Raw genomic sequence first — 16,908 nt, 5'->3', positions numbered from 1 at the left:
CCTGAAGCCCCCCCATCCCACCCTCTCAGTCCCCCTTGCCCCCTCACTCTGACCCCCCCACCTGCCCACTCTGAAACACCCCCCACCCTGCTCCTGGGTCCCCCCTGAAACACCCCCCAGATCCCGCCCTCTGCCCCCCCTCACTCTGACCCCCCCCACCCTGCCCCCTCGCTGTGCCCCCCCCTAACTCTCCCCGCCCCAGCCGGAGCAGCGGCCGCGCATGCGCGTTGGCTGCTCCCGGGCCACTCCAATAACAAACTGTCCCGAGGAGAGTTAAAGAGCCGGAAAGGCGGGGGGCGGTGAGTGGGGCGCCGTGTGCGGGAGGGGTCCCAGCGGGGGAGCCTGCCCCATTCCCCTCTGGCCTGAAGGGGTTCCTGCCCCTGCCCCCCCGTGAGTGGGGGTGCCCCGCCCTGTGCCCCCGGCCCTGGGGGAGGGGTGTGAGGGGCTGCGCCATGCCCCCCAAGTTGGGGAACGGAGGGGACACGGGGCTGCCCTATATCCCCCCCCCCACTGACTCAGAACTGTCCTGGTCTCTTCCCCACCCCCGGTTAGGGTGGGGGGGGGTCCCAGTGTGGCGGGGGGGCTGCCTTATTCCCTTGTTTGACTGGGGTATGGGGCGGACCCTCCCCATAGAGGACTGTAGAAGGGTGGGGCTGCCCCATTTACCTCTCCCCAGGTTGGTGTGAAGGAGTTTAGGGGATTCCCAATTCAGATAGTTCTCCACCCCCCAATTCCCCCCCTGGCTGGGGGGGTCTTAGGCTCCATTGGAAAGTTTGCCATCAGCTCTTTGGAGAGGGGTACAAGGGAATAATAGCCTGGGGGGTGGGTGCATAGAGAATATCCTCTTGCTGGGTGGGGGGCCTCCTTCCTCTCATATGTAACTTGTGTGTTTCCTGATCCTGCCACATTACAGAGTGGATGCGAGGCAGGAGCAGGAGGCATGCTCCCTTAGCGTCCACACAGCAAAGCCCCCTCTTTTCAATACCTGCCTATGCCTCCCCAGCATGCTCCAATGCTTTGCCTCAGTTCCCTTCCCTCTCCAGTCACTCTGTCCCTACCCTCACTTGATGTCTGACTGACAGAGGACCCTATTCACCCGATACCGGGAGATCTAGTGAGAAGATGCCATTTCTGGCTGACCCACACAATTTTTCCTTGTGAATATCCCATCGCTGATTGATGGAGAGAGAGGGACTGATATACCATAGTGTCAGGGATCTTCTGATGGGAGTCCCCTCTGTACTCTGGGGGAAAGTCTTCTAATCTCTGAGCTGGAAGTCGTGTGTGTGAGAGATAAAAATTCACTTTGATGTTATTTTAACACTGTCAATTGGATGGTTGAAAGCATATTTTAAAATATAGTGAAGCATTTACTATACAATCTGTCTCTTTTTATACTCCTGAAATCCCTGGACAGGAATACTTATAGAGAAAAGTGGAACTTAGTTATTCTATTGACTGCATTGTTGCGAGCACAGATCATTATTTATTATGAGGCTATAGTTGTCATTGCTACTGTTGCCACAAACTTTATGTATTTTTTAAGATAACTTTGTTTGTACAGAACCCAGTATATAAAACAATCTCAAAAAACTTTACAAAGTTAAGTAATAACAGACAGAGATTTTAGAGATTTAGGTAAGACAAAAAAAAGTTTTCACTTGAGATGGAGATTTGATGTGTGGGAGAAATGTTATAAGGTTTTTCTAGAAGCAGAATCTTCAGAGGAAGAGGTTTTTTTTGAACCAGCAATATCATGATTTTATTAAAGGAATGGATGCTAGTGGCAGATGAGTGGAGGGATATATTTAATACTTCAGAAATATTGATTATAGCTCTAGATGAGGATCATCCTAGTATAGGGATAAGTATTAATATAGGACAATCGTAGTGATGTTTGGTACTGGGAGGAATGGGATTACATTTTTAATCTGAAAATGTTTAGTGTAATTTATTCAACCACTGACTGGACTAGTAAAAAAAAATTTAAATGTTGATACGTAGTTAGGATTAAGGGATAAAGAGCTCTGAGCTTTTGTGCTCAATTGCACAAGATCTCTCCTCTACAACCAGCTTCTTGAGTGTCTTAATATGTAGTAAGACAGAAGTATAAAGAGGGACAAAACTTGTGCCTGATACTGCAAACACTTACTACTGTGCATGGTGTTTGCTACTGTGAATAGTCTCATTAATGGGCACTTGTGCCCACTATAACTCTGTGGGTCCAATTTTGACATAACATTGACCGTACCTTTCTCTGCAGGTATACCCATTAAAATTGAATAATTGTGGAATAAGATATAATTCAGCATGAGTATGGATGTCAGAACTGAGCTCTATTCTATGTTTAGAGTTGCTTAATAGAACTCAGACTGTGCAAATTGATTCCCATTTGTTTTGGTCAGAATGAATTTATTTTGCTTTCTTCTATTATTTTTATTGCCATCACAAGTAAATGGCAATGATGAATGTAACAGAGGTGTACTTTGCAGTCTGTTACTGTCTCGACCAAACTTCTCATGACCTCGGGCTATATCTTTATTTGCCTCAAGCATGGTATTTAACGGTCTATACTAGTATGTAAACTATAACACATTTTTTGGTTTACTTGCTTCTTGAGGAGATGGAACTCTTAGTCTGTAGGCATATTATTGCAATAGACATTTTGTATCAAACGTCTAGATTTCTAATGCTTGCTACATTTTGTTGTTTGTTGTTGTGGTCTAGGTTCCCCTGTTGTCTCCCTTCTGTCACACAACAAAGCTTTTCATCTGAACATCCTGAGGCTTGATGAGGTGGTGATCTTTGGGGAATGACTAATGAATTTAGGGCCAAATCCTGAGCAGTAAAGCAGAGCCCATGTAAACAGATTGCTTGACTGAGAGATGGAATCTGTTTGTTTGTCCCTGGTGTGTGTGTGTGCGCATGCAGACACAGTTTTGGGAGGAGGAGGAGGACCTGCAACTTGCTGCACATCCCTTGTGGGGGATGGGTTTACACTAGTGGATCTGCAATAAATACAGATTCACTCAACCCACCTTTATCTCCACCACCACCAAGTTCCAGTGCATCTTGCCTTTGACTGCCCCACCCATAATCTCCACCAGCTCATTGTGGATATGCAGGGTTCTCTCTGCCTTTGGTAGGGTGACCAGATAGCAAGTATGTAAAATTGGAATGGGGGTGGGGGGTAATAGGCGCCTATATAAGTAAAAGCCCCGAATATCGGGACTGTCCCTATAAAATCGGGACATCTGATCACCCTAGCCTTCGGGGACTTGCAAGTCTAAGAATAGGGTGCAAGATGTGATTCTCAGTGCCCAAATAACATGGATGATTTTGAAGTTCAGTCAAAGAAAAAAACATAATTATTTGAAATCTTCATAATTCTGCTGTTGAATAATGAGAGATGAGCTGGGGCTGAAAGATCTGATTATGTTGGGAAGAAAAGTTTGGTGATAACGGACTCTGGAATGCACATGGGTGTTAATTTCAGCATTCAGATATAGTTATTTCAATATTTTGAAGGTAGATTGATAGAATTTCATGTTATTTTACTAACTGTGCTCTGTATCTGTGCAAACAAGCTTTTCTTTTCTTTTGTACGGTTGACAGACGTTAGGATGATTTTTGATGGAGAGATTGGAATATTCCAAGACCCATATATTGGGTCATTTTTGAACCCCCTATTTAAAATATTTTGATATTTCTATTTTAAACTCAAGGGAAGGGAAATAGCAACTGTAATATATATGTGCATGAAGTATTTACATATCGGAGTAAGGTGTGCTGTTTTGGAGGGAACAGTAGTGCTTCCCTAGTTCAGGTTGAGGATTTTCACTTGAATTTAAAATCCCTGTGTTTCACAGTATAATGTATTTAATTTCTAAATTTGACACAATTACTTCTCTGTGGACAGCTGAACTCTTCAGCTCATTTACAGATAAAATACTTTCTTTCCTAGAATAAATATTTTCAAATGATTTTTGAAAAGTTTTGTAAGGCTTTTTTGTTGTTGCTTGTGTAGTCTGAATAATGGAGTACAACAGACCTTTCAAAGTATAATATATGCTTATGATGTGTAGGGCAATTTCCCTCCAAAACTATTTAAAATATAGTTTTTAAACATCTGTAATCATAATTTATTTTACAGCAAGAAGTGAAGACTTTGGCAATAGCTGAGGTCATTCTTAAGAGGTAATTCAACCAGCCACCCTTTTTCTCCCCTTAATTTGTATGTTGCAGTTCTCTTAGTTGAAGTGAGGGAGTGGAGGGAGGCGGGGGATGGACTGTATCCAGGTGTTAGGATTTCTCATTGGTAATTACTTGCTCAATCTTACACAAGCAGTTGACCCTAACTGTCACCGCTTTTAAAGGGTGTGCGCCACATGCCTAAGTTTGATTCCTGTAGTAAGGTTTGTTCAGAACAGTTGAACAGGAGTTGTGCAAGTTGGGTACCCCTCTTTTCAGTGGGAAGTTGTGGGATTTATTGTGTCTTTCTAAACTTATACAGTATCTCACTTTAAAAGATTATATGACAGCCACCCCTATATCCCTGTTCTCTGAACTTGCCTCCTCACATTTCCATTCACACCTCCATGTCCTCCTTACACAGTTGCTTTTGCTCCTTTTCCCCATCCTTGCTTCCCATGGTGCTGCTTTCTGGTGTGGTAGGAGCTGGGGAGCGAGTTGGGCCGTGGAAGGAAAGATGTGGGGGCTTCTGATATGTACTTCTAGCCTTAACTCCAGCATAATATAAGTTTTTTTTTTTTTTTTTTTAATCTGGGAATAATAAAGGAGGACTGTACACTTCACAGATTAAAAACTAATCCTATCAAACCAGAAACACAGACCAAATCCCATCAAACTGCATTTCCTTATCTTTCAAACAGCACGAGGCCCTCTCTGAATTTGCCAGCACATTCATTTCATTGTATCACACTGTTATATTTAAATGAGGTGCAGACTTCCATCTTTTCAGTATGTTGCCTTTGGCTATGAGAGAGCCTGTCAATAAGAGCAGCTTCTACAATGCCTGGAGAGGGCCTGATGCCACTGACCTTACTCGGTCAAAACTCCCATTGAGTAAAGATGGCAGGTTTGGGGACGGAATGTTATCCAAATCTTAAATACAAAAGTTCTTGGGCTGTTTGGGATATCACAGATCAATACCATTTGAAGACTGGTTCATAGCTCTTAAAATACTAAAACTATTGATACACCCTTGTGGTTGTGTCCAAGTCCCCAGATACAGTGCGTGTTTGATTTTTGTTTTATAAATTGTGCTTGATATGAGGTCCAGAAAACATTAGTACTTGGTGTATTAAATTGGGCTCTATCTCTTTAAGTAGAAAAGTACGCTGTATTGTATAATATAATCATTCAGATCTGAATAGTGATAACTCTTACAAGCTTAAAATAAAGACCTAATATTAGTTTTGCAGGGTTGGAGACTGGGTATAGGGGATGCATTTACACATTTAATCAATAATATTCTATTGTTATACAAGGTCCTGATCTAGCAAAACTTTTAACCATGTGAGACATCTGTGAGACGTCAATAGGACTATTCATATTCTTAAAGTTGCTTATGTGCTTAAACACTTTGCTGGATTGGGGCCTTGCATAATAGTATATTATCAACTAAATGTGCAGTTCCCAAATTGCAAAACTAATATTGTGTCTTTTTTTTAAACTTCTAATGGATGAAGGTGGATGGCAAGAACTGTGCTGTGTAATGTATAAGAATGTTCATATTCTCTGAAAAAGTGCTTTCCTAGCTTTTTACTTACTTTAATCAGTAAAGTGAAGTGATCAGCCAAGGAGCAGAATCATTCTGTAGGAGGATGTCATTTTTGTTGTAACTTTTTCCTGATATAGTAACACTTGAGCTTTTACAGCTTTCTAGTATATTTAATATGGAGAAGACATTTTGATGTTGTATTGTTTTTGCTATGTAGGGCTAGTTTCCTGGAGCTTGGAATTTTGTTATACCATCACCGGATTTTACTTTAATTGCTTCAGATTTTAGTATTGTTGAGCAAAATCCTAGACAGTTTTACTATATTCTATCATCAAGTAGTTTAGTAAATAGCTACCAGATTTTTTTAATTGCATTTTGCAATTTTTTTGAGCTACTAGTAGATAGAATATGGGGGCTCAGACTAGTTTTGCTAGTGACTTAAAGGTCAGGTGAATTTTAATCACCAGTCTGCGTATGTGTCTATATTAAAATGTTTGTATTGGTTTATGCTTATTTTGGCCAATTCTGTAAACACTTTTATATTTTTAAGGTTCTTGTACATATTTGACCTGAAGGTGAATTATTCTAGCCTTGAAAAGAGCAATTATTAATGTACGCTTAGTATACATTAAAAAACAATTCTTCCAAAACTGAACAGTGAGAAGCTGTATTATTCTCCTTAACCTCACCTTGTAGGTGATCAATCAGATAGGTGCATTCTGACCTCTTTTTGCTCACATTACCAAAAGGTTATTTGAGGAGAACCAATGCAGCCTTACAATTCCTTTAACCTTTCTATTTGGGAACCCATATCCAGCTATTGTCTTAAACTTCAAGAGAAATTTTTAAGGACAACAAAATATTATGGAGAATGGCATCTTCCTTTGGTAGGAAGGGTCCACTAATTATTTTCCATTATTCACTTTAATTTTCTGAACATGTAATGGAAGTATTTCATAGCGACATTCCTGGTTTGTGTCTCAGGTAAACTTCAATACATTACTTTACATTTTAGTTTCCCCTTAGAAGAACCATTATGATGTTTTTTTCAGAATTGTGACTCTTTCAATGATGTCACCAGATTGATGTAATTCAGAACCCAAAATTTTTTTGTTTATCTTTGGGTCATTAGGTCTCGAATGAAAATCATTCAAATCAAAACTGGTAGAGAAATGGCTGTACCTTCCCGTGGTAAATTTATTCACTTGGGAACAGTACAGATTACCTGAAACATCCATCATCTGGATGCTTTAAAGTGTTTTTACAGGAAATTCTGAAAAACCTGTTTCCAGGTGTCTCTTGTCAGGTCTATGCTGTGTTGGCTTAAACTCGTAAAATGTGTGTACTTTGTTTGTGTACAAGTGGCCCCTTTGGTCGCTGACAGTAGAGGGGCTGTGACTGGATGAGCCAAGTAACCTGAATTCCCCACTTTCCCCTCTTCATGCACATTGGTGGGGCAAGGTTGTATTGCCACTGCTTGTACTGTACTTGTTCATTGGCTATCTAGAGGAGGACTGTCAGCGAGCATTAAAAAATCACCCAAATCTTCAAAATAGGGGATTAGAGGGGAGGAAAAAGCCCCAGCAGGATAACAGTTTAATGCAAGCCACAAAAACAAGTTAATGTATTGTGTGGTGCTATTTGTCACTTAGAATAATTGAACACAAACTGTTAACTTTGTGGACACACAAGTATGTTTTGTACCTCCTTCTGCTTCCATTCTCCTCTTCTGGGAATAGATTGAAATATTTTTTTCCAGCATAGCACTGAATGCCTCATTGAGTTTCTGTAATGAAAAAAGACAGGAAAAAAGACTGCTTTCTAGTTAACTTCAAGATGTTATACAATGTGAAGAGAAGGGTAGCAAAGCAAGTATGATCGCACGCTGAGGGAAACTTAACTGGAGGAGACTTGAAGAACTGAATGGAAAAACTGAATGGAAAACCTGTGAATCGGGTGGAAAATGTGTGAATTGAAGCACTGACCCTTGGAACTGCATTTGCTGCACCTGACTTGACGTATGATTTCTTTTCACTCCGTTTCCTACTGAAACTTTGCTGTAACGTACAGTGGCTGATGGTTGGAGGATGGGGGGGGGTGAGTATGAGAGAGGGATAGAAATTCTTAAACTACATAAATGCTGGTCTAGTAATTGTGTTATATTGGATCTTTGCTTCTGTCAGCTGGCATGTGTGAATATTTGACCAGTGGCTTTTAAGAGAAAGACGTTCTGTAGACTATGGTGCTAGTCTGGATTTACTGCAGGAGTAAGGATTGGGTTCAGAAGTGTACCCGTATAATATTGCTGCCTGACCTTATACATTAATAAGGGTTGGATAGCCTCTAGTACTATTTTTATCTATCTCCCAACATCATGATAGAATACCACACAGATGTAATGAATTTATCCTCACAACATCTTTGGGAGATAAGCATTTTACACATGAACAACTGAAGCACCAAGAAGTAAAGTGGCTTGCCCATCGGGAGTCTGTGGCAGAGCTGGGAAAAGACCTCCTTGGATCTCCTGAATCTCAGCTCAGTGTTTGAACCAAAAGGTCATCCTCCCTTTCCTACACCATCCTTCTCTAGTCTTTCAGTCTAATTGCATTTGTAGTCATAACTGAACTCTTTTCTCTTGCCAACTGCGAACACATGTACTAAGAACGGGAGAAGCAAATAGAAAGCATAATGAATGAAGGCGGTTAGCATTTTGTTTGAGTATGTTCCATTATGTGTTTTCTAGGTTGAGACAGAGGACAGTATGAGCAACTGTATCTTATTGATGTACTAAGTGCCTGCTGTGGTTGCTCGTAATTTATATTGAAATTATGGCGCCACTCTAGTTCCACTGCTGGTTTTGATCATCCATTGTGTTTCTGGCTAGACTGACTGGATGCCAGTGGTAAGCTGGCTTTCTTGTTAAGAGGACTAGTTGAGCCTTGCAAAATATTACTTGCCCAGAGTGAGTAATTGTTTTTGATGGGCAAGTAAAGTATTGTCAGTCGTCATCATCGTAGTAAAGGGCAGGCAAACAATTGTGTGTCTGGCTGATACATTTTCAGAGCAGTTTTTTGAGGTTAGATTAGTTGTATCCTAGGAAAAGGCCTGAATCTCTTCACTTCTGGTTATAAACAGCTGAGAAATAGAGAGTCATTTACAGGCATTATGTGCTAGATATTTGTTAAATACTTTAAATAAGTCATATAAGAAAGTGAGGTAATATGGAGCTTTGAAACAATCACTCATGCAAGGCAAAGATACTTACAGAACTTTTGTTTGTTTCTTAGTAGATTTATTCTACTGAATGAAATGTCCAGCTCTAATAGGTTCCCAGTTCTGTTTCTGGGCAAAAAGGAAATTTATAATTCCAGTCATTCTCAGAACAGCAGAAAATCAGGTGGTTTTCTTGACTCCCAAGTATTTTTCAGTTGGGATTCTGCTTCTCCTTGTGTAAAAGCATAGTCAGAAGGGTTGAAAACTTGAAATTGTTGTTACTTGATTTTTAAAAGTCTTTGGTCTTAATTCAGCCCTGTGTTGCTCCAGTTTTACATTGCTGTAGCTACATTGAACTCCCTGCGTAGTAGGGATGCAGGCTGATCGCATGTGAAGTAGAACTCTTCTTGAAAGCAGGTCCTTTCCCTGAAAGTCTAATAATATTTAGATCTTTCGTAATGTTTTATATTTTGAAAGCTATTTACCAATATAACTAACCCTAACACTTTTGCTGGAGATGTCTGTATTATTTATCTGCACTTTACAAATAGGGCGAGACCGATGTTAATGGCCACATTTTCAAATATGGGTGCGTAAAGTTAGTCACCTAACACCAAATTCAGACACCTAAATAAAAGGTGACAGATTTTCATGGGTGATAAGCACCCACAACTGCCATTACTGAAGACAATGGAAGCTGTGGGAGCTCAGCTCCTCTGAAGATCCAAGCTGTCTGTCCTAAGTGTGATTTGCCCCAAGCCACAAGGTGATTTGGTGGCAGAGACAAGATTAAAACTGTGGCATTCCTGGCTCCCACTTTCTGTGCACCTATCCACTGCCTTTGAAAAGCAAAGTGCGCTATGAATTATGTCCAAACCTGATCTATGATGTATTCATTGTAAATTATTCTCTCTCCCAGGATGCTTGCATCATTTATGAATCAGAATTGGCTGTTTAGAGCTGAAATTTCCATTGTAGTTTTGCCACATTTTAAATTACAGTTACAGGACATCCAGTCTTCTGGCACAGTAATGTTTTCTGGGTCTTTTTGAAAGTTAAAAGAAAAACAATCAGATACTGGGGCAAAAGGGAAACGTTCTTGCATGACTAAAGCTTTTTCTAATGTTTCAAGCTGGTTTCTGCCATCTCTTTTAATTGAACATTTTGTTTCTCTTTATTGGGCTATATTGGTTTTACTGGTAGTGGATTATAAAATGAGCATTATAAGAAAATTATTTTCTTTCTTATAATATTTTTCTAGTTTTTTAATTAGATTTATGAAAGATAGAGGTGAAAAAGGCCTATTTTAGCTAGTCCTGCTCTGGCCAGTACGAGCTTATTCCATACACTGTGTTTTCTAATGCTTTGCTTGGTCTGGTTTTAAATAACTCACATAGTTTAAACCAGAGGTTCTCAACCGGGGTATGCGTATCCCTGGAGGTACACCCCCCCTGGAAGACCTCTATGTCGACTCATCCTATTGGCCTAGTACAACAGACTCTAGAGCCCTGTGGCAGGTCTGGGATCTTGTGGGTCCCACAGGACCCACTCCATAACAGCGGCAGACGGATAAAAATTCAACAAACAACGTGGGAGCGGATATTGCAGGTGGGGCGGGAGTGGGATTTTAAAAATAGTGCTCCCAAGCCACAAAGAGTGGCTTGCCACCTTTACTTCTGTGCTACTGCTGGTGGCGGCTCTGCCTTCAGAGCTGGGCGGCTGGAGAGTTTTTAAGTGAGGTGAAACTTGGGGTACGCAAGACAAATCAGACTCCTGAAAGGGATACAGTAGTCTGGAAATGTTGAGAACCACTGGTTTAAACTATTGTCTTCTAAGCTGTTCTATCTGAGTGGCCTCAAAGCCTCTCCAGTGAGACCTCTGCAAATGTTCTTACTGACCGGGGACCCAATCCTGCTCAGTGCCCAGTGCTTTCTGCTAATTCCCCCATGTCCCATTGAGTGCAGTGGGAATTGAGAGCGCTCTACACCTTGCAGCATTGGGCCTCTTGCGAGTGTGGTGGGAAACAGTGCTGAGCATTTGCCTAGTGCAGGGGTCGGCAACGTTCGGCATGCGGCTCGCCAGGGTAAGCACCCTAGCGGGCCGGGCCAGTTTATTTACCTGCTGACGCGGCAGGTTCGGCAGATCGCGGCCCCAACTCGCCGCGGTTCGCCGTCCCGGGCCAATGGGGGCGGCGGGAAGCGGCGCGGGCCGAGGGATGTGCTGGCCGCGGCTTCCCGCCGCCCCCATTGGCCCAGGACGGCAAACCGCGGCCAGTGGGGGCCGCGATCGGCCGAACCTGCCGCATCAGCAGGTAAATAAACTGGCCCGGCCCGCTAGGGTGCTTACCCTGGCGAGCCGCGTGCCGAACGTTGCCGACCCCTGGCCTAGTGCTTCTTGTGCCCAAAGATCTGTACAAATGTTCATTAATCCTCTGATGAGGTAGGTCTGTATCATTAACCCTCGTTTTACCAGGGGACAAGCTCAGGCACGAAAGGGTGAAGGTGACACGGTGAGTCAGTGACAGAGAATAAAACCCAGGGATTCAGTCCTCCATCTCTTGCTCCACCTATTTATTAGGAACCACTCTTTCCAGTACTGCAATAATAATACTCGGGTGCCATCAGTAAGAACGCATCAAATGTAAACTCTGACTTGGTATGGGCTTGAGGGTATTTTGCTGAAGTTAAAGATCCTTTAAAATAAAGGGTGAGTTGGAGGAATGACAAATCTTGTGATACAGTGTATCTTTGCAGGACATGGCACCAAACTGTAGACTACAAATAGGCTTTTATAGCTTTACAAGTCTGTATCAAAATATTAATGTATTGGGTTGGAACTGGATGAAGAAGACTTAGATGAAGGATGATCCTGAGTAACTGTACCAAAGTGTCTTGATAAAAGAGTGCAATGCTATCATGTGATCTCTGTATTAACTTAGTGGAATCTTTGTTTGCTGTCCATTAGCTAGTGGCACTAAGAGCCTGATGGTAAGATTCTGTATCTCCTGTTGAAGTCAGTGGGAGTTGAAGTTCTTGAGCACCTTCAAGAATTGGGCCATAAATGTAGCTAACAGATTCCCAATTTCATCAGCCTGACTCATCATGATCACAGTATATGGTGCTTGTATCTCTGCCAGTCTCTTGGGGTGCAAAAGCAATTGTCCTTGTTTGATTTTTAAATTTAAAAACGTAGAGAAAATAAACCTGCCCCAAGGGAAATAATCAGATTGTGATGCCTACTAGTTGACATCAGCAGTGGACTTAGTTTTGTCCAGAGGTGCCTAGAAGTGCTGTTTGCAAATGTCCATCCCACAAATGAGTTAATCAAGTTAAACATACAGCACTCCGTAAGGTGCTTGAATTGGAGATACATGATTGCTTGGACAGTGAGACTTGTCCTACCTCAGAGGTGAGCTTTTGACCTCCAATAAAATGAAGTTCTGCCTTGGAACATGCTGATGATCTGATGTGTAAGAGACTTTGACATCAAATGGTAGTATGATTTCCCCACGGCAGTTGAAGCCTGTTTCTGCAGGACAAGGATTAAATTGAATTTGTCACTGGTGTGGCCTGTTTTTACTAAGGTAACGTAGGTTATGTGGTCAGAAAGGAAAAATAATAAAACTTCCAGTTCAAGAATGAGAAGTAAATTTCCTTTTTTTTTAAAGCAGCCAGGTTTTTTCAGTATTCATATTATTCAAATTATATATGCCAGGCAATGAAGTACAATTTATTGATAATTGATTATTTCATGTAAAATGCTATATTTGTATTATTGTTGCTGGCATCAGATACACTTAGTCCACATAGCAATATAGCTTTTAGTTGATTCTCCTGCTGGATACTTCTACTTAACTTTTATATGGCTGCAAAGCAGTCTTAAGAGTGTAAACACTGTAGGAGGTGAGTACCGATAATAGTACAGTCTGCCAGTGCTGCTAAGATAATATTGCTCTTTAAAATTGTTTAAGGCACCTCAGTGCCACAGCAATGTTGGGGTATCTGCGCATGTGTGTGTTGGTGTTGAGATAGGCCCAAATCCTAGTCCCATTTAAAATCAATGGCAAAGCTCCCATGGACTTGAGAGAGACCATGGTTTTGCCCATAACCTGTAAAATGGACAATAATTATGCAAACCCAATTGAGTGTCTGTTTTGTAATTTTGTCCTGAAACTGCATATTTGTCTCACCCCTGCCCCCCCCCCTTTTTTTTTAAATAAGTGCCTTGGGCAAATTGCAAGTTGACATTTTTTTCCATCTTTTGAAAGCCATTAACTATATGAAGCATAAGCAGCGTCACTCTTAAAATCCTTCATGAAATGTAAGTGACAGGCCTGTTGATTCTGTGCCTCTCTTTTGTTTTGTTTTCAACCCCTAGTTTTCTTTCTTAAAAATTAAAAAACAAACAAACCCAAAGGCTAAGCTGAAAGATGGAACAGAGTGTCTCGGAGAGAAAACCCACCATCACCCCGACTGCAGACTTCGATGTAATGGGTGCCTTAGACTGGAAAGACGGCATTGCTACCTTGCCAGGTAGCAACATACAAGTAAGAAACCAAGGAACAGGGTAAAGAAATGACCGGGCCTTTAGTAATGCACTGAAGTTAGCACATGTTCTTTTCTTTGGTTAAAAAAAAGACTTGCTTTAAAATGATTATCCCCTGTCAGCTGCTACTGTGACAAAACAGAGTTGGAGTCACCAAACAAGTAGTGAATTCCTAGTGAGATTTCTGGCAGCTTGTTGATTTTTTTTCTTTTTTCCCTCTTGACTCTTGTTCAGTTAATTTAGAATGTGTAAATATAGCTGCAAGGAGATATTTAAGAGCCTTCATTCATTGCTGCTCAGACATTTAAGGCCTGAACTTGCCATTTCTCAGCTGTGTGGGTACACCTTATTCAGGCAAGAAATCCTGTTAAATTCAGCCCATAATGAACAAAGGCTATTCTCACGAGTTAATATTTGTAGAACTGCGCCCATTGGTTGCTTTAGTGTGTCTGTGATTATTTTCTCAGCTATTGTCTATCTACACCTTTCTTATTGGTAGCGGCTATAATGTAACCTACGTAAATCACAGCTGAGATTTTAGAGGAGGTTGCTCACAATATATGAGTCACAAATATGGTAGACAGAAAATGACCCCATCAGTTGATTGTGTTTTCCAAGTTACCTGACAGACTTATTTCAGTTGTACTTTTAAAATTAAATATTCAGACCACATTTTCATTGATTTTTTTTTTTTTTGGATGTCTAACGTGATACCCTGAGCCTGATTTTGTTTTGTTTTGTTTTGTTTTTTGTTAAAAGGTGCTTAACATTTACAGCTCCAACTGAAGTGAATTGGAGCGGTGGGTACTCAGAGCCTCTGAAAATCAGGCTCAACACGTCTCAAATTAGGTATCCATTCCAAAATCAGTGGCCTCACTGGAAAACATTGGTCTTTTTCTTTCACTTCCCCCCCTCCCCTTTTCTTTGAAAAATCTGCAACCCAGTCATTCAAAGCTTACTTCAGTCTATGAAGCAAATTCTTCCATGCTGTATCTCCACAGAAGTGAAAAGAATAAGTGCCTGCATGAATGACCCCGTGTGTCTGAAGTGTTTTGATCAACATATGGGACCTGAAATCAATGGGAATTATACTGACATAAAACCTGAGTAATACAGAATCAAGTTCATGGAGTTCCTAGGAGTCCTGGGGTTTTGTTCAAATTGCAGTTTGGATAATTACTTTCTAATGGCTAACTTGTCTCCTGTATTCCCCTGTACTTTCATTTGGAGACATTATTCTTCACTTCCTAAAAGAAAACCTCTTGAGAAACATTGCTGTGTTCTCTTAAATAGCAGTTATATTCCTCCCCAGAGATGGCTGCATTTAACTGAATCTGGAATAACAGTGTATGTAGTGTCTACAAAGCATGATGGGATCTATTCAGAACAATATAAATACAGGATTATCAAACACAAAGGTGAGGCCTCAGGTACCACAGTTACTGAGCGTGGTACAAATGTCCAGGTTGTTCATTATTAACTGGCCTTGCAGGTGTGCGTCTCAGTAGTATGATCCAATAACAGGGTTTTGTTTTGTTTTCACTGTCCAGTTCCCTTTTATTTTTTGCCTTTTTTCCCCCCGCCCTCATGTATGTCAGAATTCTTGCATGTGGAGGGGAAAACAGCACAGTTATGTTTTTTGTAATGTCTACTTCTTTTGTCTCTTATTAAGGAGAATGTTTTAAAAAAAATTTCATGTGACTTTAGAGTTAGTGAATATGCTGTACTGGCAGCTCTGCAGATTGAAATCCTCTGTTTAACTAGAGAGCAAGTACAGTGCAGGCAGTTGCAGAATCAGTTACCCCATATACTAATGTGCCTTGTCCTTGATCAGAGGAGTGAGAGTAGAGTTCAACTCCATGGCTCATTCAGTCTTCAGAGACTTCTAGCAAAGACACCAGTTGTTATGGTGGTTTTTCTGATACGAGTGCTCGTCCGCTGGAAAGTGAACTGATCCCCCACCAATGCATGTGCTCTTAGGTGAGCCATCAGGTGGTAACCACCTTCTGTCACTACCGGCTTGGGCTGGATTCAAGTTGATGATTTTATATCTAAAAGGCTCTATATATCTCAAGAATCTAGTCCCTTAATACAAGACTGCTTTAATATCCTTGCTTCCTTCAGTAGTTAGCTCTGCTGCTTAATGGGACATCAGAGCTCTGGTGAGGCTCCCCATTGTGACCTTTTGTTCACAGTACCGGTCTGTTACTATTATATGCGTTTCTGAGGAACCCTCAACCTGCAATATCTTCCATCCATTTTCCACTACTGTTCTTCCACCATTTCAAGAAGGAGGTAGTGCCCTCATTAAACCGATGTAAAGACTCCTATAGAAAAGCCCCTCCGAATCCCATGTATATCATTACCATTTGTTTGGGGTGGGTTATCTTTGCTCTCAATTAAATAAAAATAATCCTCTTGGTTACTTTGGGATTCAGGGGCAGAAATACGTTTCTTCTGGTGCAGCATCTTTGAAGCTGTGAGGAATACAGGCTGCAGCTCAAATGAGTGGGGAGAGGGTTTTGGGGAGAGCTTTTATAAGCTATGGGTGGAATTGAGTTAGCGATATGGTGAACAATAAGGGTAAAGGAGAGAAGGAAGACGAGGCTTCTGTCAGTGGGCCTAAGAGGTCAGGGCTAGTGCTTTTGTGAACCTGGTTTGGTGCGGTGGAGATTGGTTATGATTTTTAAGGAGTTATATACAACCTATATGCTAGTGCAGGGATTGGCAACCTTTGGCACGTGGCCCGCCAGGGTAAGCACCCTGTCGGGCCGGGCCCAATTGTTTACCTGCCGCGTCCGCAGGTTCGGCCGATCGCGGCTCCCACTGGCCGTGGTTCCCTGCTCCAGGCCAATGGGGGCTACGGGAAGCAGCGCGGGACGAGAGATGTGCTGGCCGCTGCTTCCCGCAGCCCCCATTGGCCCGGAGCGGGGAACCGCGGCTAGTGGGAGCCGCGATCGTCCGAACCTGTGGACGCGGCAGGTAAACAAACCGGCCTGGTCCACCAGGAGGCTTACCCTGGCGGGCCGCGGGCCAAAGGTTGCCGATCCCTGTGTTAGTGTGAATGAAAACTCTGCCACAGAGTCTGCTAGCATGAGTGACCTCTAGTAGTTTATTTCTCTTGTTGTTGGGTAGCCATCTCCATATTGCAGAGGATACTGAGATCGAGGGGATGGCAGTTAGTTTTTGTTGTATAATTAATTCCAAGATCATAAGAAAGTCATTCTTCCTTGTGGTGACCTTTGCATACACCCACTTGTAGACTGCGCTTAGTGGCGCTGTGCAGGAACTTGCTAGAAATGCAGTGTCTGCTTGGACCAAGCAAGCACCCTGCTAGGACCCCAGATATTTGAAGCCAAGGTTGTAAGAATCCATGCGGTTCCCAGCTGCCTCAGTTCTTTCCT

The 16,908-nt window shown here is 42.0% G+C and overlaps 1 protein-coding gene across 1 annotated transcript in view; it reads left to right on the top strand.

Moving 5' to 3' along the window:
* Window positions 1–220: 220 nt before the first annotated feature.
* LOC135893937 (lethal(3)malignant brain tumor-like protein 4) overlaps window positions 221–16,908 on the top strand; it is a 76,636-nt gene continuing 59,948 nt past the window's right edge. Inside the window, exons 1-2 of the mRNA XM_065421907.1 lie at window positions 221–299; window positions 13,337–13,505. Of these exons, the coding sequence (XP_065277979.1) occupies window positions 13,389–13,505 (117 nt within the window). The 5' untranslated portion in view covers window positions 221–299; window positions 13,337–13,388. The remainder of the gene's footprint in view (window positions 300–13,336; window positions 13,506–16,908) is intronic.

The sequence above is a fragment of the Emys orbicularis genome, chromosome 23 (assembly GCF_028017835.1).
Source record: "Emys orbicularis isolate rEmyOrb1 chromosome 23, rEmyOrb1.hap1, whole genome shotgun sequence".
Taxonomy (NCBI): Eukaryota; Metazoa; Chordata; order Testudines; family Emydidae; genus Emys; species Emys orbicularis.
The sequence above is the reverse complement of the archived record's forward strand: the minus strand, read 5'-3'. Positions and strand labels throughout refer to the sequence as shown.